Genomic DNA, 23774 nt, shown 5'->3' on the forward strand with positions numbered 1-23774 from the left:
AGTGGTGCTAGCAGTTTTGTTGTTGTATTTTTTAAAGCCAGGCTAGCTCCTGTTTCTAGTCTTTCTTTTAAACTAATCTATCCAGCCACTGGACTCTCCGCAACAAAGTGATTATATTTCAAGAAATGTCAAATGGTTCCTATATGTTTTGGTCAGAATGCAGCTTAAATTAATTATGTTTATCTTTCTTCTGAGATCAAAAGAAAGATCCTCTCTGCTTTACATTCATCTGGTTCTATTAAGTCAAGGAGCTGCTCTGGACTACCAGCATCTACTGTGCAGATGTGGAATGGCTGGGGGCGAGTGCCTTGCTTATTGGCAGACTGACAGAGCAGTCAAATGTATTGTGTTTAAATAGTTGTCCCGATTTATCCAGCTGCTTTACAATTAAAACCAGTGATTCATGTTGAAGATAACAAAGCCAAGAATTTCACATCAACTCAATCTTTGTCTGTATTTTGGTCAACTGAGAGTAAAATCCCTTCCTGCAGCAGGGAAGGCAGTTTTCTGGCTGAATGAACACAGATGAAGTACGGAGATGTACAACCAGCACTCCCTGCAGCTTCCTCTCTGCTGTGTAGCTGCGAACGATCAGGAAAACAAGCTGCTGTTTCAAGGAAAGTCTTATCGTTCATTTCTCTTTCACTCTTTGCAATATTAGCTTTTTAGCTTTTCCGTCGGAGTGTCATGCAGGCTTGTCTACAAGGAAGCAGACAAGTGTTCAGCATGCTAACATCACCCCAAGATAATATGACTGTTCACTAATTATAATGGGAATTTGAGGAGCAAAATTAACAAACTTTCATACCTTTTAAGTTTGCATATCAGATGGATATTTTGACAGAGAACACAACCTTCAAATGTTTTTGGGCTGACTTAATTCAATTCAATTCAGTTGCTGTGCATTGACTTTTGCAGAGACTACATTAGTTTGTCTGTTAGCTAAAAGTTTCAAAAGACACCAGAAAGCTCAGATCGTTTCCACCCATTCGGTCATCTTCAGAATCAATTACTCCCTTCTTTTGCAACATCTATTCATTTGTTGTCTTACCTCCCTCAACCGGATTGTTGAGACTTTTTAAATACTGCTGCATGTGGTGCTGTGTGAGCCACAAACCAGAATGCCTGACTTTCAACACCTTCATCTTCCAGCTTGGTGCTGTGATTCAGTAGTACCACTCTTGTCGTGCAGCACAGCTCCGTCTGGTCCACCAGGCTTTCCCTCTCTGTCGATATTTGCATTGACTTGGTTGCAACAGTAAGTAGATTAAGGGCCAGATGATTGAGGGCAAATCAATTACTGTAGCTCAGTGGTCTCTGTGGGGGGCGGCGGGGGGTGGGGGGGATTGGGGGCATTCGTTTCCAAATGGGAACACCCTGAACAAACCATCATATTCAGGTTATGAGCCTTATGGATACCTATGTATTACAATAGTGACGTAATCCCGTGTAATCAGTTCATAGAAAATTGGCATCCTTTGATTAATTCCCCAACATATTGGAGAATTATGAACATCATTATTTCTTGTTACCTAACTTTGTCTTTAGTTTTTTTCAAATACTGTACAGTAAACTCTCATGAAAATAGATATGGATATAGAAGAAGTCCTTGTGAACAACAAACCAGTGGAAATAGAATATAACCTTTTAAAGATATGCTTTAATAACAGTTCAAATATTTGGAAATTATGAATATAATCATTGAATTTGAGCTGACTTTCAATTAAAAACAATACAGTAGTGTAACTTCATATGTTATTAAAATAGTATTTTATATAATGTCCAACATAATGTTGTTTTTTACTTGTTATATCAAATTGGACAAAACATTGCTTAAATAAGGGTCTATCTACGTCCTTTGGGCCGTACAAGCCTCCGTACCGTAACACCATGAATAGAGGTGCATTACATTCCAAGCGGCGGCTCACATGACCGCAGCCTTTGATTATCATTGGCATCTTTATGAATTGGTTCTGTGGTCTTACACATAGTCTGATAATATGTAAAACATGACTGCAGCCTATACTTCTTGTGATATCGTATACACATGTCCTCTAATGACAACCCTATATCTCCACAGATTGTTTGTTATAGTAGTATCTTGCTGAAATGTATCATCGCAGGTCCGATGCCAGGGCGGTAGGCTGAATCGGGGCGGCTCCTCTCCTCCCACCGCCACCTCCCAGCAGCGAACTCCGTCATTTCACCTCCTCGTCCCTCACTTGTTGGATGTGTCCGTTTGAATTTCCGAGATTTCAAGCTTTCTGATGGTTGTTCACCCTCTCGCAGTCCAGAGAGCACCGCTGCCTTGTGCGACCGTTGAAGGCGTTTTTAACGTGACGCGCGTAAAAGGCGCTGAAGCACATCGTCCTCGTCCCTATACCTGTCTGTCTGTTTGCTCCGCGTGCGTACTGTGACTATGCTCCGTTTTTCGGCGGCTGCTTGTCGTGGCTGTCTCTGGAGCCGTCCCTCTGACCTTTAGTCTGCTGATCCCACAGCGGGAGCGTGGGGGTTTCCTGGCGGCGTTGTGCGCTCTGGACTCCGACTCATCCTTGGAGAAGTTCCGCCGCAGTCCCGAGCACAGCGCGTCTCTGCTCTCCTCCTCCTGCGATAAGGATGCTGGTGGTTTTACACGGTCAAACTCCACGGGATTTGCCTGAGTTGAACAATCGGACCATGTAAACAGATCAGGTATGTGCATGGATGAAAAGGGGAGATGGGGGTCACGTTTTATGTTTGGTATGTGATAAATGGGCTCTGGATTCAAATGCCAGAGGTGGCAGATACTTCTCTGACTCGAACCCTTGATGTGAAGGATTCACTCCCATTAAGTTGCAGTAGTACATGTAAAGGTTCACATTGCCTGGCAGAGATCTTTGTGACTTCAATTCACGTCAACGTGAATTATGCCTTTTAAGGCTGCCAGAAGAGAGGAAGTGACAGTGGAGCAGCTCAGCAGGAGCTGGAGTCGTGGAGTTTTGCCCTTTTACTGCTGCTGTGATCTTCTTTCACTCTGGCTCAGTCTGGTCTGGGTGGCCTGCTGCTGCTGGCATTTGGTTTGAAAAGACTGCATAATTTCTAATTGAAAAGATGAAAAGCCAAGTAAGCTGGTGACTGCCACAGCTAGGAGTTGACTTAGGTCACCTGTATTGAGATGATAATCAATCAAGAAGCATTTTGGACAGAAAGGGGGCACAGGTGAAGGTCCTGAGATGATGAGCAGAGCACTCACAATGCTGGGATTTCAATTTCCACTGAGGCTACCCCTGTTAAAAATGGGTCGATTGAAAGTGCTATATACCCTATTTTACACAGAATACCTCTGGATTGCTTTATATAGGATGTTAGCTATACAAAAAAAATATGTGGGCATAGTAACCAAACAAGCAGAGAAATTTACACTTATATAAAGTGAAATGATATAAAACTCTAAATTTCATATATTTATATCATTTGAAATTCACCAAATCTCCAGTCCCTCTTTACAATAACAATCTGTCAACACATCACACAGCTGTCTCTGTTTAAATTATACAAATACTGTGACTACTTGTATTAACTAGTTGAGTGTTAACAGGTTGCTATTTATACAGTGGACATCCTGAAATAGATGAAAGGAAAAATATTAATCACTGATTGATCTTCCACATCAACTGACCCATTTCTCACAGGAAGCTACAGTAAATACAGCTTGACTAAATAACTCTAGAGCAGCCTCTCTATATCCCCCTGTCTCCACCGCGCCCTAACACACACACACACACACACACACACACACACACACACACACACACAAACACACACACACACACACACACACACACACACACACACACACGCGCGCGCACACACACACACACACACACTCTTCATAATTCCTCCACCTCCAGTGGCTGTGATACAACAGGAAGTGGGCTGATTTCCCAGAGGAGTCTGCAGTCAGGGCTTGTCACAGCTAACACAGCACAACAGACAAAAAGTATTTAATACACAGGTTGTATAATGTGTGCTGTGCCAACAGCTCAAAACAGGGGGATTACAAGTACCTGTGAGCAACATTTACTCTGCCAGTGCAAAGTTGTTCTGTAACAGTCGGTCTGGCTGGGAAACTAAATATTTGATTGACCTCCAGTTAATTTAAGTAACCGTTAACCCAAGCTACCTTATTATTAACCCCGACAAATCCTCATGGCTCAGGAAATTTACATTTTTGCTTCAGTTGAAGAAATTCTGGGAAGATTTGACCTCATTTGAACCGAGGAAACCTCTTAAAAAGACATGTTGGACAAACAACTGGTGTTAAAAGCGGCGATATTTTAGTAATATAGTACGTCCTCACCAGCCTGCATATGTTGTATGTTATGAAGCACTGGATATGTTGCCACTACAATCCTGCAATCTTAATCTCTGTCCTAATGAAGACACTGAGAATTGGCCTAATCTAACCGTCTGTATTTGAACAGTCATTGTTGTGCAACCAAAAAATACATTGAAGAACCTCAAATTGAAAAGTGAGACTGGCTAGTTCAATGAAGAATTGTTAGTCAAGCAAATGTTGTTGAATTTAGCTGTTAAGCGTGACCGGCAATCTTGCATCATGTCCACAAAAGATTGGCATGAACATGTGACGGTTTGTGGGCTTTGTTTGTGACAGAAATCCTACCATAATTAAAATAAGAGTCCCCACATAATCTGTGCATTGGTTGTGTGGAGTCATTTTCTAATCAAAATAGAGACAGTGTTACTGGAGGAAAGTCATAGATTTAATCTCTCTTGCTTTCTGGTGGCGGACTACTGTACTCAGCCTGGGAAGTCATGTCTTGCTTCCTCCTGCTGACACTCCACACAATGTTTTTTCTGAAACAACATGCATGGAAAAGTGTTTTTAAGATTTGGTGTGTGTGTGTTTGTTGGTTTACGGTTGGGGTGGCTACCCAGGGAAAGTGTTTCCGTGTTTCAGGAGTGGTGCGTGAATTATTAAAAAGCCCTCAAGGTTTTTCATGCTGCTTGATCAGTATTTCTTGCCATGCAGTCACGAGTTGAGAGGACTGTAGTTACACTTTAAAGGTGAGACGAGCTGTGACCACACTGCACTGCAGCATTAGAAAGGTGGGGAACTTAACTCCTGGGTCTGCCTCCAGCTTCAGTCAGTCACACCAGGTAGGGCTACCATGACCCAAAAACTATAATTGTATAAGCGATTTGAATCTCCAGATAGAACCTTTACCCATCGATGTGTCAAACACAGAATGAGGGATCCACCCAGCATATAACAAAGAGTTTCTCATTTCTGATTTAGGTGCACGAAAAAATTAATAATTATGAGTTCAAATGAGAATGACACCAAAATGATATGTTGATATGTTTGGCTCTCGTTACAGATTAAATCTACTGGACATTACACATAATGGTTAACATAATGAATAATTCATCAACGCTACGGCCTTGTGACTATAAAACTATAACAGGCCACAAACCATCACCAGCATCAGGTGGGCCTGAGCAGATATTATTTGTTTTCACTTGCTTATGGGGTTTGGATCACAGCTTGTGACTCTTACTGTGTTGTTGTGCAAAGTGATGTGTGGCGTGTGGATGCGAGCGCCGCAAGGCCGGCTGAGGATGAGGCCAGCGAGAGGAAGGCTAGTTGGCAGAGCCGGAGGCCTCTGGAACAGAAATGCTGTTATCTGCTAACGCTGCTGTATCTGTGGTGACTCATCTAAAAACACATGCATGCAGACATACACACTTATACTTACACTTCCTGACTTAATCAGACTGACAAACGTGAGTGTGCACACCCCTGAAATGACACAATACTCTTTGACATATACATACTCACACAGAGTTAGATATGTGCCTTGAGGCATGCACACAGACAATCCTCCAAATTCTTACAAAGACAGTACTTTAAGCCAGAATGACATTTCATCTCCATCAACAGTCACTTAAGATAATGTGAAATGATTTTACTTTATTTCCAGTAATACAGATTGATAATAAAATGACGTGCAAGAATACAATGTGGAAATCTTCTTTTGTCCTCATTGTTAAAGGACAAAAATCTGCCCCAGATGTGAAAATGTTGTACTCCTTAGTTGGGAATTGAACAAGGGCCATTTGAGCTAAAGATCCATATCACTCCTGTTCACCCCCTCGCTTCAAGCCTTTACCTGAGAAAACACTCCTCTCTCACTGTTCATGCATAGACCTCTTTATTTATTTATTTGTATCTCAAAGCTTCTGCTTTCTTACAATTTCAGCCCTTTGTCGTCACTACCCCACCAGCTCCCCAACTTTGTTTTATTCATAATTCTTATGCCTTCCTACTGCTTGAAGCTTAAATCCAACACTTAAACTTGCAATAATAAGTTTTTCTGATTCCCTTACTAAGAACGAGCTGCAATACAATCCCTAGAATTAAATGAAATTAATAATAAGCAGGAAAAAAGGTTGGAGGTTACAAGACCCAGATTATATTCCTGTGACCTGAGGTGAACATGGAAGAAATATGTGCGAAAATATATATTCATTTATGAATAAAACATGTCACAAAGCAAGATGTATTACTTAAACATCAGTTAGTAAGAGATAGAGTATATTTTTCACTTTAAAATGAAACAACATAATCATGTGATAATATTGAACACAGTGTGGCCATTAAGTGCTTTACACACGCCTGGTATTTCAGAGAGGTCACCAGACACAGATCTTAAATTCAGAATACAACAGTGAGGTAGATAAGGGCCTTTGCTGAGCGTGTAACGGTACTGATGTTATCCAGATGTAAGGGGTGTCTGTTTGAGAGATTTAACCATTTTAACATTTACTTCACAACTACTTTTTTTCCAGTTGCCATCTTTACTCGGTTCAAACACTGGAGACATACCAACAGGTCAAGCGTTTACTCAGAACAAAAGTTTTGCGGCTGAATAATTGAAAATATTTTGATTATGCAACTGTCTTCAAAACTTCAGTGATATTTGTTAAATTACCTTGTGAGTTTGACTGAAAATACTTTTTTTATTATTATTTCTTGAACAAATATATAAACGATAACCTAACTAATGCACAGAGATGAGAGCAGACCTGGGAGCGTTTCTCCTTCTCTGTCTGCCTGACTGTTAGCAGGATGGCAGCGTGGATTCAGTTACCGTCCTGTGAGCTGAAGGTCACAGGTTCAGTGTGTTTTTGCACAGCCGTGTGTTTAAATGGCCTTGAGCATGAGCAGCACTCTCAAGTTCACACCTCCTCATTCAGGCTAATGGCAACCTGCGTGGTGTTCAGGACGGATTATTTCAAATGTATCCGTTTTGACAGTGGGAAAGGCTCTGGAGTTGAAGAAGACTTGACTGTTAGTGGGATGGCTTTCTTTTGACTGTCTGTTAAAGGGGGCCATGCTTTATATTGACATTGCAACCTCATGTTTTACATCATTCACCATAGAATTGGAAATGTAAAAGGAATGAACTGTGAGAATCCACCTATACAAATGTTGGTCCCACACATCAGTCCACAGGCAAATGGCTAATTGTAAAGTTGATGGTTGAATTCTTCATGGCTAAACAAGGATGTCTACAGGTCCCTAGAGAATGCTTGGATTTTAATGAACCCTAACCTTCATTTCGGCTTTTCTGCTCCTGAGCAAGGCACCTCAGATGCCTCTACCAGCTGTGGTTGTGCTCCCTCACTTTATTAACTGTCACAGATGAAATGCCCATGTGAATGTATGCTAATGTAATATTTGTGGTACATTACTCTCTCAAAGATAGAAGCTGGACCATTTATTTTCCCTTTATGAGAGTGCCGTGCTGACCAGCAGAATGGAGGTACAGCAATTACAGATTCCCCGGCTGCCCTATACTGGGTGTGCGTTCAATGATGCTGCTCTGCTGCCAAGTGTGAAAGGGAAGCTGGCATATCGCAGGACGGCAGAGAAGGAGCTGAGCAGCTATAATCATACCTCTGCAAACCTCGTAAAGCAGACAGACGCAGCGCTGTATGCATGTTTAACGTCAGTCCCCTTTTCCTGCTCAAGTTATTCACTTCAAATCTGTCTGAACTGGATGTAAATTAACTAGAAAATAAATTAGATTTTTCCAGTTTGAAGTGAAAGCGAATCAGTGACTCATTGGATAAGATTGTTGGTTCAGATTGTTTTTTTGAAAAAGAGTAACTTCATATCAGGCTGAAAAGCTGGGTTTCACTGCCATCTCTGGTTGAAACATGCTCTGTTGCACCCGTAAACAACCCCAACAGCAATGTCACAGCGAGTCAGCGAATCGCACGTCAATATTAGAAATTTGAATTCTTAATATTCTTTAAATTCTTATTGATGTCATTATTAAGTCCAGTTGTGCATAATGCAATGAAGCACAGCATTTACACTTGGTGTGAAAGGTTTCAATGTAAAAAATCGAGAATGAATATTATGTTGCTTGGTTCCGTTTTGTCAGAGTTCACCTGAACACCACGGCACCCAGGTGAGAACTTAACGACAACAAGTAATCCAGTTAGTCTTTATCAAGCTGCAGCTGTGACTGTATGTTTGTCTGCATGTTTATGATGTGACTGAGCCAAACTGGTCCGGAGTATTTCCATCCTTGTACCCAAAGCATGAGGGGATAGAGACCCAGTGGATGAAGACAATGGCAATGAGTGAACTGTTTTATGATACATTATTTTTGCCAATCAAAAAATGAGAGAAGAGAAATGTTCCAAGATCAATTATAAAAACTGATATACCAATGACACTACATATTCACTTTCATGTATGTGGGTCTGCTCTCAGACCTCATTATATTATGTTACTCTTAATGTTGATCATATATCAATTATTTTCTCTGTTACAGCTAGTTGAGCCGTATAAAAGCTTTAAGTAAGATTATGTTTCACTGACAACGATACGATCGTAGATACACAGTGCCATTCTCACATTGTGTTTCAGTTGTGTGCTACTATTTTTCCCGTTCATTGGGTTGTTTACAACAGCAATGGTTCTGGATATATGTGTGTAACCCCATTCAATTAGCATTTAAGTGGCAATGGTGCAGCTTTACCTTCCATGTTTGCTGAGCATTGCTGCAGACTTTCCCTGGGAAAACGGGCCGGGCTCATTTCCCACACCGTCCTGCTCTACATTTGTACCACACATTCAAACCTGGGAGATCACGATCTACTACGGTTGGCTCTAGCTCCAGCTGTTGCATCAGTATAATGCCTTACCTCAGGGCACTTCACCAGCTTCTGTTGCATATTGGGAGGGGTTTGTCCATAAACGTTCACAGTCAGTCCAGAGTTTCTGTCAGGTGTTGTAACAGGCGCCTCATCAGAGTGAATCACTGCTGTTATCAGGGGAACTGTTTTGGGGCCAAATCTCCTTTTATGCAATAGTTGATGAGCTCTCTGATGCTGGCTTTGTGCCTGTTGTAGGTTTTAATGGACTCACCAGAAAGCCCCTTACTCACTGATGTGATTTGAGCTGATCGATTTTGAGAAAATTTGAAATAATTATGCGTTTTGTGTGATCCCACTCTCTTAACAACAACCATTTATTTGTTCAGCTGGTACTAGTTGTTATAATAATAATAATAATAATAATAATAATAATAATAATAAATAAATAATAATAAATAATAATAAATAAATAATAATAATAATAGAGATTTTTTTCACCCATTAAACCTTTATTTAGCCAGGGAAGACTCAAGTCAAATTGTCAATAGAGCACTGTTTACATAACATACAAACAATGAGAATGTGTATGTGTAGTAGGATTCATCGAATGAATGCAGTTCACGGTGCATTGCAGAGAAAGAAACAAGAAAAGAACTAGTCCAACATACAATGAAAATAAACTAATCAAATAACACACTTAAAAAACAATGTAGTCTAATTAGTTAAAGTTAAAGCAAGGTGAATTAAATATATATATATATATATATGAGAAAGAAATGGAGAAACTGAGTTTGGGGTTGGTCGCAAACTCTATCTGCCTTTATTTATTTTATTTTGTTTTTTTATTAGGTATCAAGAATTTGTGAACATTGTGCACAAAGCATCTTCAAATGCTTGAACGGTGGCAGCAGTAGCCATAGAGTAATAGTAATAGTAGTAGTTTTGATTATAGAAGTTGTAGTCACAACAGGAAGAGTATTGGCAGCAGCAGAAGTCGTGGTTGTTACAGAGATAAACAGGGCTGACCTCGACCAAATTAATTCTTAGTTGGAGAACACAAGATTTTGTTGACTAATTGATTAGTTGATTTTCTACACGAGGAATCGCACAAAAGCAGAGATTAGTTTGTTAGTTTTGTAGAAATAAGTAATTCAGCCATCCACTGGCCTGAATATCCTTTATTGAAAGGGAGGAAGTTGTATTTGGCGTGTATAGAATTAGAGAAGGACCATGAGTAATTAATCTTACGCTTGCCATGCGAGTGAAGGTATTCACCACATCTTGAGTCACAGTGAGTGTGTAGAAAGGCTGAATCAGGAGCTGGCAGGCAAGAGTACACTAGCCTGGAGAGCTGCATAGCGGCATAACGTACACCAGTTATAAATCTGCCAGCAGCGTATACAGCATTACAACGTGGTCCAGATTGGACGGAGAAAAAGACTGAAACTGTGTTCCAACTCTCGTCGTCCTCGCTCCCTTCATCTTCACAGGGACGAAGCCGTTTTACCGCCTGTATTGATCATGTGCTTTTACAGGGCCAAGAGGATCATTCTGGGGAGTGGTTTTTCACATTCATTGCATTCTTCACCCCGAATGACCTCGAGCAAAATCAAGTAATTGAACTAAAATGTTCAGTGTCATCAATCTCTGACTACTGGGCCGTAACTGCTGCGACAGCTCAAGAGAGAAGATGGGATAAAGGTTGGTTGAGCTCCTGCAGGTCTCTTAGTACATGAAGAGGGCTTTCTAAGTAATGTGTAAGTGTTTGGGAAGTTAATGTACTTGTCATTATGATTTGCAGCATTTTTACATCAAAAACATTTTGTAGAAAATAGTGACGCACAGTGGTGTAAAGTTTCAAAAGGTGAGAATCGTTCCTTGGTTGTTTTCATCTTTTCCTTTTCTTTTTGTTTGCTCGTACAGAATGTTTCACACTCATTGAATAAAAATGACTAGTTACTCTTATATTAAGGTCCTTGTAATAAGCTACAGTTGTTCGGTAATAGGGCCCTTACATGTCCTGATAGCAATAAGGCTTTAGTTAACATTGTTAAGCCTATTAGTCTATAAACTGTGTACAAGTTTATTATAAGTGTTTGTACATGTCTTATCATCTAACGACAAATGTGTGAATGTTGCTATGATTAACACTTATATACTAACACGTGTGTAATAATAATGAAGACATAATAATGTTAAAAAGTATCTTCTATAAGGACAAAGAAAAAAGGGTCTGTATTGAGTTCATGAAATCTTTCTGCATTTGCTAATTCTTGCTTTTCCTTTGTTATTATTGATCTATTTTCGCAGTTTATTGTGAAGAGCTTCTATTCCCATCTGTTATTATCTTTTCACATTCATTTCATGTTTTATTATGGGTTAAAGCTTCGGAGAGCCTCTTGACCCAGAAGCTACACAATAAATATGCAGTTTTTAATGTCATTGGTAATAATGAACAGAATGCAAAGTATGCACCCATATGTCCTATTAATACTTACGTGTAAAGTAACAACACACACGTTCTTACATGTGCTTTGCATATGGAGAAGGGTATGAATAGTATACACGTTGTCAGCAATGCTGATAAACTCTTGTATGCTCTTTTGGAGATTTAGAACTGGAGCTAGAAGCAGTATGTTGTTTCCTTCAATCCTGTTTTTGAGATGATCAAACCTGGTCAAAAAGTGTAAAAACATTGTTTTCCCCCCAAAAGCAGACTGCCGTCCATGTAACTCTCAACAGTGTTAGCAAGCCATAAGTGGCTACTATTGACCTTCTTAACACCGAGCCACACTAAATTCCTCACTACCACACGTTGGTTTATTTTTTATTGTGCGTAGGAAGAAGGAGCATGCATCCGTCAGTGTTTCACATTAACAACACATACACTGAATTTATAAAGCAATAATCCACACAAAAACCTGCCAAAGAGCTCAATCAACCAGGCCTCACACTTTAGTAGATTTATTGGCTTTAACAACATGGACAACATAACATACACGTTGGAGGTAGTGCTTCTAGTAACATCACTTCAGCACCAAGGAGAGCTCACATTCGTTACAGTAGAATAAATCACCTGATGTTTTTAAGCTGGTCATGTTTTTAGTGATATAACATCAGTGCTTTCACAATTAGAGCTGCACTGCAACCACCAAGCATGATCTGTGTCACCTTGCAACATTAACTAAAATGAAATGATCCAAAATCCTGTGATTTCATTCTGAGTTTCCGCCGTGTCAAGGTTCCCAGTGCAGCTTTAACAGATCGGAGTATTTTTGTTTTGATATTTCCCCCATGATTCTACTTTAACGGTGAATAATCTTCAATAATAACAAATACCCCCTAAATTGTGTTTACTTAAAACCCACGTATGCAAAAAGCAAACATGCAAACACACACACAGACTCCCACGCTGGGCTGCAACAGCCCGAGACGACAGAGAGGAAACAGATAGATGGAAAGCCTTTGGAACGTCAGATAACAGGATTAGACAAATTACATTTCAACTGTGACCATGAATCCCATTTGGACGTGGGACTTGTTGTCTCTCCGTTTACAACTGCAGCCATAGAGCTTCGATGACAAAATGGTGGTTTTCCAAAATAATGTGTGCTGAATTTCTTTTATGAATTATTGCCTGAGTAGGTTGTCTCTGGGTCTGAGCTGCTGCTGAGGCCAACTCCTGAAGTTGACAGGAATTGAAAAGAGTAAAAACAGATTCTCGACACAGTCCTGGGTTCAGGGGCTTGGATTGACATTGATGGAGAGAAGATCGTCAGTCTTCCACTTGCCTCAGACACAGTGGCGGCTGGTGTTTTTTTTTGGTAGGGCCATCCAATCAATTTCAGCAAACATCCCAGTATGATTCAATCCAAAAAAAGTATCAAACACACATTTCTACTTTGTAGTTAAATATTTAACATTTATTCCAACACTGACATAATAATATATATAATATAATTCAGTATATTAATATATATATATATATATATATATATATATATATATATATATATATATATATATATATATATATCATATGATAATATTCACCCCCGCGACCCTAATGAGGATAAGCGGTATTGAAAATGGATGGATGGATGATAATATTCAGTATAATGATATATAAATACCATCTAATACAATATATATATCATAAATATATTATAAGATATAAATATTGTATAATATAAATCACACACATATATATATATAAAATATAACATGTTTATATATTAAGATGCCCCTATGAACCTTTTTAGGGTTAAAGTGTGCCTGTTTTTATCCACTTCCTCATTGTGTTTCTTCACCGCAATCCAGTGTCCATTGTCCAGCTGGTAGCGACGTTCACTTTGCCCAATATGGCTGCTTGAGGAGTTTTCCATGTGTGTCCTGGTGCTCTCATGTTTTCTTAACTCTTCCGACAAGTACTTCATGTCCCTTACTCCCGTAACTGTCCATGATGGATCTGTCCCTGTTGATTTTACCGGGTCGGGTTTTCTTGGACGCTGATTGGCTAAATTTTTAACACCTACTTTAACCATCTTGCTGCTACTAGAAAATGGTGTAATAGGAAGTATGGTGCAAAATCCAGCTAAGTAAGAAATTACATATATTTATTACAAAAAATGTGATATTTTGAAGATTTCTTGGCAGTTGCAGGTTATGGAGGGACACCCTTCTTTGGTGAAAAACTCCAACCTGTCAGCAGTAAAAACAAATGTTCCATTTAGCTTGACTCAGGATTGAGATGGTTTGAAGGGGATTTACATACAGAAAGTTAATTTTATAACTAAATTGCAAAAAAACATTTGACGGATGAGCGAGCAGGTTGGTGTCTTGCTCAAACATACTTTGTTTGTCAGGATAAACTGGGGGGTTCGAACCTGCGTCCTTTATGTCAAGCATGGATTATGTTTTTAGTGTGTTGGGGGCAGGAGAGACTGACACTGGCCGACAGCTAGTCTGAGCAATATAAGACCCAAAGAATCAATCTTGTAAAAATCCTACTAGGCAGTCAAGGTCCTTCAGCTTCTCCTGAAGACTGGAGGCAGAGAGACTCCAGAGGGAACACTCCATCAGAGAAAGAGGGGGAGAAGTAGAACACATCTTACTCCTTGTCTTTGTCCCTAGGGGTAATTTTGAGGTTGGTAACCAATTAAAACACAAAAGAAAATCTATTATCTTGACACCTGTGTATCTGCAAAGACGTCAGTCACGTTTCCCGTAATTCTTGTGCCATTTTTCTTTTGCTATTTTTAAAGTGTGTAGCTATGTAGTTGGATAGCTATTGTCAGGATCTGTAGTGTTGTGCCGTGTTTCCTGTTTTATTTTGAAGTCCTTGTCTCTCGTGTCCTCTGTTTCTCTGCACTTCCTGTCCCTGTGATTGTCTGCCCTGTCCCTGATTGTTTCCTCCTGTGTCCAATCACCTGCACCAGCCCTCTGTATTTAAGTCCTGTTCATGTAATTCCCCTTGGTCGGTTCGTCTTGTCTAGATTGTTGAAGCTCATGTGTATGAGCCTGTTTTGTCTGTTTTGAATTAAGTGAGCAATAAAGTTGCCTTTTCCCATGTTGACGATGTTTGGGTCCAGTGTCCTGCAGCTGCACATAACAGCTATGAAGGAAGTTTGCTTCTCAATTCATATTAAAGCTCTAATTGGTCTAATTGTTTCTTCACCTTCAGGAATACAGTCGTCAATAAGAAAATACAGTCGTCAATGAGCAAAACACAAGACCTATTTATATGTTGAACAAATAAGAAGTGATCAATTATTTAGGATGCAAACTACTTCAAAGTCATTTTAAAGGGAAAAAAACAAACCTACAAAAGGAGCCAGTTAAACTGATTTTTTAGCTGCAAACGGTGGTTTATTATAATGATTTTCACAATTGTTTTAATTACAAATTGAGATAAGAATTAAAATGAATGACTGTATGAATGAATGCATTTGTATACTGGATCATACCAAAATGTCACCCACATGCTGTCAGGTTAGTGTAACAACATTTAATATAAGGTATAACCAGACACCGGCCGCAGAACCAAGATGACTGACGGGTGTCAAAGTGGGTATTTGAACATTGATGGTGGGATGAAAAAAGGTATTTCTCCCTCAGGCTAAAATGTTACAGATTCGAGCTCTCAAGAAAAATAACGTCTTTCCCGAAACTAAAATGTGCTGAGCACCAAATTGCAGTGCAGCTCCAACTCACAACACAGTGACACGCCGAATGCATTCTGTGAGGATTTCATCACCCACGGGGTACAATTCAACTGAGACAGACCCATAGTTTTTATATTACTGCGCTTGCGAATTTGACTGTTAGATCTATGGACTTATTGTTCGTTAAGTGTATTTTTGACAGCTTTCGCCTCTGTTTCACAGGAGCTGAAAAAATCACTTTGAAACGGCTAAAAGTTCCCATTGGTGTCCGTTCTAATGGATGTTTTATTAGGATGTGATGATTTATTTGGTAATGCATGAGAACATGATTGCCTGAGTGAATTCTGTATGCCGTATGCGTGTGAGAGAGAGTCTTATCAGTATACAGGGCTCTTCAGGCAGTATTGGGGATTGAGGGCCACTCTAATCTGGACCCAATGGTGACTGATCCAGCTCTCTTTCTGTCTGTGCTTAGCATGAGAGTTTGCATGTGTGCTGATGCAGATATCGCATTTCTCTCTGGTGTTTGTCAGATGAAGTGAACTCAAATTAATCTAACCAACAAGTGTGTCTGAAAGTGCTTGCAGAGCAACATGTTAACAGGGAGAAAAACAAATCTGTTATTTCGTGTTTGAGTAAAGGGTGACGCGGCGACAGCGGTGACTCAATTTCCTCCGTGCAGTACAAGTCATGGTGCTGGCATTAATTATGAAAAATAGTTTGGTGTACTGAATCTGAGAATGCACTCACTGGAAAGAGTTATGATGAACGATGTTAAGAGGAATCTGTCAGCTGCCATCCAGTTTGGTCTCCAGAAATAATTGAAGGCTAGTGTACTTTCTGACAGAAACATGGTTTATGAGCTTGGTTAAGACGGCAGCATCTTGGAGCAGCACCACCTCATTTTCTTCTCCTCAGAGTCTGATAGCGCTTCCAGCACAGTGTGTTTTAATGAAGAAACCCATTCAAAATCTCATAACACTGGGACATATCATCAGTTTGAGATGCTTGACACGTCTCAGGAGCTAGTGTGTGATGGTCCTTTAGTTTTTTCTCCTCTGCTTTTGCTGCTGGTAGTTCCTGTATTCATAATGTATAGCAGGTGAAATGTAATTCTGGGTTTGGAATGGAGTCACTCTTAAAATTATTTTACATAACATGCACACTAATATTGATCCATTTTGGAGTGTCTTGACAATGGACACACTCATTCCACAATGCAGTGAACAGGGAAATGACAAAAACATGACACAACATTTTAGTTTAGGTAGGAGCAATAAACATCCGTCAGAGCAGTAATATAGCAGTAATGTCTACCTGAGCGGAGAATGATATCTCTGTGTATGTGGTTACCTGAGTTTCTTTTCACTTTGTTAAAATAGACGGGCCAGCCGTGCATGCTTTTAGTGCATGTTTGTGCACGTACACGTGCCCCACTGGTTAGTACGGCAGCTGCTCTGCACTGCTCTCATATGGTTACAGCTGATAACGCTGTGCCGACCGGCGTCGATGTTGCAGAAGCGTCGCACTCACATCACGGTTCCCCCTCGAGTAAACGCAGTTAGCTCTGCCAGCAATTTTGCCATTGTTAGCACGATTAGCTGTGAGCTGCTTCGCCATGTTTAGAGCTATTGAGAGGCTAAATAGAAATGCAGTCAATCCCATATTGTACACTTAAGTTTAGTTGCTGCCTGAAATATATATACTAAAATATATTATAAATAATTGAAATTATTGGTCCACAATCAGGGAGATTGGATGGGTTTTATTCAGCAACCTAACTGTTATTGGAACAGCTGCACTGTTTATTCATAGTGGCCAAAGTTGGAATTTGAGGTCACGCGATGCCCCAATTATCCCCAAAAAGACTTTTCCCCCATGCACACTCATTACAAAAGGATTTAGAAAGAAGTGAGCGCACTGGACCTCTGTTTCCTGCTCCTCATATCTAAAAGCACTAAAAGCATAACACACACAAGTATACAAATGATCTGTTGGTGGTTAATATGCATTGTGGGTAATGTGGCACCAGGTTTTGACAAGGAGGAATAAAAGGTTGAAGATATATATGGTTCTGCTGCATTGATTTTGATGAACCCCGACAATGGTAGTGCATAGTAAATTGGTGGAGTACTCTTTCAATAAATCCTATTGGACTGCTAAGTTGTCTTGTTTGTAATTGCCACCAGGGCACAGGTGTGAAGAGGTTCTCTCAGGATGATTATTATTCTCATGTATAATGACAATAATGAAATCCAAAACAGCACAATGCAGACTCAAGTGCTCTGAATAAGTTTCTTATAGAATGTCTATAGCCTCCTTTTCCCATCATCTTGCACATTAAGTAGGGCAGGGCAATATTTCTACCACGATGTATTCAATAAATAAATAATCAATAAATAAACAGTGTATATGAAATAACCACATGGGTTTGTATAGCCTACTCCTGTGCAAATTAAATACTTGACCAATGAAAAGTATTTTCTCATTTAAGTAAGTTTGAGTTATTATGTGTTTGTTAATATACATTTAGGCAACGTAAATCTGAATCATAATATCACAATATATAATTCCATTGAAAGACGATAGATTATCAGATTAAATCATCACCCAGCCCGTCCATTCGGTGGTTTGGCTTCTCATGAGTGTTGTGTTTGTATTGCACGTGTGACAATCAATCACATCACAGTTCTTGGTCAATTCAACTGAGTGAAGCTTTAGTTGCTCTGCTCTTCTCTGAGCTTCTTACTGTGCTATCAATATTAAGGTAGCTGGATCTCACTAAACAGGTATCTCATTAAATATGCACCTCATTGACACTTTGCACAGTGATGGACTGTCATACTTTATCTATCACATCACAAAACAGGACAAACTGCTCTCATGAAACCAGAGCATACACAAACACACTTTAGTCAATCCGGACATCAAACAGCAGGAATCGTTTGTGACAGGCTGAGAAATGAGCTCTGTGTGTCATGCAGAAGAATGATAATGCGTGTGTTAACATCCGTACCCGTAATGCTACTTACTTCATTTCTTCCTTTCCTAATTTCCTCCTTCCTTACATGCATACATTCTTACCTTTGTTGTCCCTTTTTCACGTGTTCTTCATCCTTCCTTTCCTTTCATTAAAAGTCATCTGTGATTGTGTCAGAGAAAAGTTGTTTCAACTCTGTGATATTTCTTTGAAGCTGTTGTGTGGTAGCAAATTGAGTTGTTATTGTTATTTGCAAGGGGACAAAATACTGATTTACATTGCATTACAAAAGGTGTTGCTATTATTTTGTCCAACCTCTGTATGTATGTAATGCGACATTAGTTTGTGTGTTGGTGCAAAGGTGCATGCTTATGCCCTGTGTACATCTATGCATTATAATTATGACTTTCTTACCCTTTTCCTTCTTTCCTTCTTTTCTGACTGCTTTTTTTACTTTCACGCTAGTTTCCTTACTTCCTTTCTTCCCTGTCATCCTAGTCATCCCAAGGCATTCTCTTGTGCTAAAAGGCTGAATGTGTGAGTGTCTGTGAGAGATATTGTACTGTTCTTTCTGTGCCACCTTGTGGAGAAACAATGTATAAATGTTTCCCATTTCTTCATTTTGCTCAGATGTTCATAGAGTGTGGCTATCCAGCGGTGTGACCTCTCACCTTTGACCTCTGATTTGACCTCTCTACACCCTTGCAACCTTCAAACACTCTTCTGATGTAAGTCATTCATTCAGTCTGTCTGTCTGATTGATGGCATTTAATATAACTAACCCTGTTACTGTATTTCTCTGCTTTCAGGTGTTAAGCAACTTTGCTGAACGTGAGTATAATAACAATAAACACGACCAGGTTTTATAAAACTTATACCACATGAAAAAAAATATTAAAATGTAAATATGTTTCTGGTTTTAAGTTACATTAACTTAAATACTAATTTAAAAATACTTTTTCCCATATGTGGAAATTTACAAAAGCTAAGATCAACATCATGTGGTAATTTACAATGCAAAAATAGTTTCAGTTTGGTTATCAAGGTATTAAAGGTTGTAAATAAACAGTAAATGACATTTAGAATAATTATACCATTTCTTTATATATATTCAGGTCTCTTCATGATGGCAGTCTATATTTATCATAATGCAGACTTGTATTTAATTAAGTAATTTACACTATTTATATATTCTACCTAATTCTCCCTGCATAATTACAGAATGACCTTTTGAGTTTGCGCGAGTAATGTACTTACATAGAAAATATATTCCATCTGTGTTTACTTTGATGGTGACCTTCGCCTGGTTTGATTAAACTTCACATTTGCTGTGCAGTGCGAGGCTCCTGTTGATAATGTCACTTCCTGTGCCTGTGTCAGAGTTTGATGGAGAGCTGGTCGGATGACAGCTGGAACTGTTGTCATAACCGGGGGAATACTGGCCACAGTGATACTTCTGTGTATCATAGCTGTGCTCTGTTACTGTAGACTCCAGGTACGCCTCATTAATTGTATGTTTTAAACGTGTTTAAATCCCACTTTGATATTTAACCTTCTGCCATGTATTATCACATCACCTTACAGGAGACTGTGGGCAAATGTTCAATTGTCATTCAATTTATGAAAATAATTATAATATACGAGCAGCAAGATATTTTACTCTTTTCATATATGTATTTTGAATCTTTGTTGTATGAATCTTTTATGTATAGTTCACAGTACTTTAGACAGTTTAAATTATTTTATATTTGCTTTGGTTTACTAAACTAAAAACCTCAACCTTAATAGGCCTTGAAAATGTGCTTTTCTTTTTATTAACAACAATTTTTGCCTTTTCCCATTCTCAGTGGTGCTTGAATATTTTGTGAACAAGTGGACACCAGTATCTTAAAAAAATAGGACTAAGTAAAACAAAACACTCATTTTGAACCATGAAAATAGCCCTTGACTACGCAACATTCTTGGAGCATGTGGATTACATTGGATATAGTGCATTGCATCTAATTCTATTTGCATTTCTGAATTTGTTTTGAGAAAATAAGATAGCACATATTAAATTAGTTGTCTTGTAGACTAAAATGCAGTCAGGTAATGCTACAAATCTGTATTTAAAATGTAATGCGCTCTGTCTGCAGTACTACTGCTGTAAGAAGAATGGGTCTGACAGTGGCTCTGTCTCTCAACAACACTTTGCGTGCAACGCCTGCAGTGTCTCTGGCCTGGACGGGTCGATCATCACCCCGCTGTCCATGTCACCTCCAGAGGCGCCCGGATCCTCCAACCCCACCAAACCCACAGGGGGGCAACGGAGTTACTGCCCCACCTGCTCACCCTATGACTCACCCTTCTACATTCGTACCACAGATGAGATGCGCAATGGTGGTGAGCGCATCACCTACATGCCCACACACTATGAGAACCAGGCGCTGGCAATGCCTCTGCCCACCGTCCGAGGCTCCCTGCTGAGGGAGACCCAGCGAGGCCGGCCTCCCGATTTCTACACCAACACCCGAGCCATCAGCACCGAGGTGTGACCAATCCTAAAAAAACAACGTCACCCATACCCGCACACACACACACACACACACACACACACACACACACACACACACACACACACACACACACACACACACACACACACACACACACACCAGCACCACCACTAGCAAGAGGTTATCACATTTTATCACATTTATTTAGGGTTTGGGGGGATTGTCCAAGACAACTGGTGAAGACTAAAGTCTGTGAAACGCAGCAATCACTTTCAAATCTAGCTCCTCACCTTATAACCTTACATTTTAGGTTTTGATGTTGACTAAGATAGTAATTATGTAATTTACGGTAGATAAAACTGTAGGTTTTCTGTAAGAAAATGTCTCTTTGTGCTCCCACATGAAGAGTATGGTTATAAACTTGTAAACTGTCTGTTGACTGTTACTGTGTATTTGATGACTGAGGGCTATCTTATACCATTTATGATTTTCCCCTGCTACACATCTTCCTCATGAAAATACAAAAACTGAGTATAATGAAGTATGTAGCATATATGAAGCAACTTTGTCTTGATAAGCAGACTGCAGACTGGAATTAGTTTGAAAAAGTTACATGAAGGAAAAGTCAACATGCTCTCTGCAGTTTTCTGCATCTCTAGAAGCATGCTTGAGTTCCAGGGAAGGTGGAGGAGGGCGGACGACTGGAGCTTCCTCTATGCAAGCTGTCTGGAAAACTACTGCAGCTCTTCATCTCCATCCATCTCCTTTCAGCTGTTTTTCTCTTTATTGGAGGAATATTGGAAGCACGGTACACACCTATAAAGAGATATGACGATGATGCACATGTAGCTAGACATACAAGTATATACAACTGGATCATGGATACAGTCGTTCTCTTGGGTTGCCAGATCCAAACTGAACCCCCACTTTCTCCCCTAAGGTGTAAGCCTGTGAACAAGCAAGGACGCCTGAGCCCCGAGTAGCTATCTTGAAACAAATGAATTTCTCTTTTGACAGTGATGCAAAAAGTTTGATATGTAATTATGAACCAGAAAGCAATGAACACCCCCCTCTTGATCCCATTGTGTCTAGATGAAAAAGAGATGCACCCTGGGATTTCCACATGATGTATTTTGATCGATGGAGTGTGACTCGTTTCTGCTATCTTGTCTACACACTCCTCCTATACACCTGTACTACTCTCACATTGAATCTTTGAAATGCAAATAATGAAGTTATTTCTTTGTCATGTTTTTGGTTTCATATTGTGAGGAAGTTAGAAAACACATTTATGTGATTAAAACCATTTCACAGTGTACATTTTCTACATAACACTTACCCAGCATTGCGTGTCATAGACTAATATTTATTGTGATATTTGTATTTATATGTATGTGTACTGCAAGAATCAGTGAGGCTGAATGAGAAAAGCAAGAGACCTTGACGACTTGCATGGTGTGATAACGTTGGGAGATTTTGCAAGAGTTTCTGACAGGCCTAGTATTATCATTCAAGCATTAAACAACAATGCATACAACATAATTAAAATTCATTGATCAGCAGCTACCTCACATATTACTCAATTTTTTTTAAGGTTAAATAGATGCCAACTGCAGTGCCATTACACTTTATATATTGAAACTCCTTTAGACCATTTTACACCAGAATTGTGTTTTTTCTTCTTCTATGGATTAATTTAAAGAGGCAAATAAATGTACAGAGGACTTGCAAAATGAAAGTTCATCACTTAAGATAGAAAGGTTTGATTTTTGAAAAACTGGTCAAATATGGTCAGACATGTTTAGAATCTCTGTTCAGGATTATGTGAAATAAAAGCAGTGTTTCTCCATGTTGTTGTCCACAAATAAGGATACATATTCATCATTCATTTATTTAGGCATTGTATTAACTATATATTTTATTACTTACATGCGTTACCTTTGAAAACAGAGAAAAAAAGATTTTTAGAAATGTGGTTAAAACAGATATTGTACATGACAAATACAGAAACAGTAATATTTGACAGTGTTAACTTTTGAATTAAAGATTTGTAACTGCTTGAAATGCCTAATTGTGTTATGATTGACACAACTACATACAAATACACACACAGTATGCCTATTCAATTATTATTAATATAATAAAACAGATCTTTCCACATTGTTTTTGTTTCATTAAATTGTTAAATTGTTAAAGGTGAAACAGACCACTCCAATTGGAAAAAAATACACTTTGACCTTCCTCTAATAATTAGGCAAACGACCACTTTCAGATGCTGAAATAGATTTTCAGAACAAAGCATTCATTTATGCATTCATTCTTTTCATATTTGCCAATTTGATTATCCAACAGATATGTATGGGAGATATTTTAAAGTATGCTATATCGTATAGGAGAGTGAGAGAAAGGGAGAACTCAACAAAAAAATGCACGTTTGTGTACATGGCAGATCTGAAGGGGACAAATCCTGATTCCGACATAGAAATCATTGTCCAGTGAATTTAAGAGGTGTGTGAGCCAAACACAGCACATACAGCGCATGCGTGCAATTACACTAACATTCCAAACCGGAAGGCGTGTCACTAAACTCCCAAGTGATTCATCTTCTTAAACATATACGATCTTCGCTGTAACTCCTCTGACAGCTAGCAACTGACCAACTCTTCTACGCTCTCAACAAGTAAGTTGACAGCTCTTTTCTCAACGTACGCGTTGGTTTCAGTGTCACATTTACGTGCAGCGAGGATAGAAGCGTTGTTTTCTTTCTACTTTCTCGTCATCTTCCTCCGGAGTCGGGCGGGGTGTTGCTGAGTGAGCTCGCTCCTCCACATAGTGGTCCAACTGTTTTGGACTTCGAGCTGGTTAGCGTTAGCCAAACTTAGCTTCAGGTCGCAGGTCTAGCCTGGCTCACATAGGCACTTCCTCTTTAGCCTGCTTTCACCCGTTCTGGTAGCTCGC

The 23774-nt window shown here is 39.4% G+C and overlaps 2 protein-coding genes across 3 annotated transcripts in view; both read left to right on the forward strand.

The window, feature by feature from the left end:
* Positions 1-2595: 2595 nt before the first annotated feature.
* On the forward strand, positions 2596-20855 carry fam163a (family with sequence similarity 163 member A). The gene is made up of 5 exons (XM_034531453.1): positions 2596-2691; positions 18952-19049; positions 19131-19152; positions 19702-19816; positions 20457-20855. The coding sequence occupies exons 4-5, from the start codon at positions 19724-19726 to the stop codon at positions 20853-20855; spliced, it is 492 nt and encodes a 163-aa protein (XP_034387344.1). The 5' UTR covers positions 2596-2691; positions 18952-19049; positions 19131-19152; positions 19702-19723.
* A 2526-nt stretch (positions 20856-23381) lies between these two features.
* The window catches only part of rabgap1l (RAB GTPase activating protein 1-like), a 98271-nt gene continuing 97878 nt past the window's right edge, over positions 23382-23774 (forward strand). For both annotated transcript variants that reach the window (XM_034530451.1, XM_034530453.1), the window contains exon 1: positions 23382-23496. The gene's annotated coding sequence lies outside the window, so the exon portion shown is untranslated. The remainder of the gene's footprint in view (positions 23497-23774) is intronic.

Source organism: Cyclopterus lumpus, chromosome 4 (genome assembly GCF_009769545.1).
Source record: "Cyclopterus lumpus isolate fCycLum1 chromosome 4, fCycLum1.pri, whole genome shotgun sequence".
NCBI classification, from domain to species: domain Eukaryota; kingdom Metazoa; phylum Chordata; class Actinopteri; order Perciformes; family Cyclopteridae; genus Cyclopterus; species Cyclopterus lumpus.

Bases quoted from the DNA above. Each gene is read 5' to 3' on its own strand.
- fam163a (XM_034531453.1), top strand. From the start codon at position 19,724: ATGACAGCTGGAACTGTTGTCATAACCGGGGGAATACTGGCCACAGTG. The intron at 19,817-20,456 runs GTACGCCTCATT...CTCTGTCTGCAG, and splicing joins TCTGTTACTGTAGACTCCAG to TACTACTGCTGTAAGAAGAA.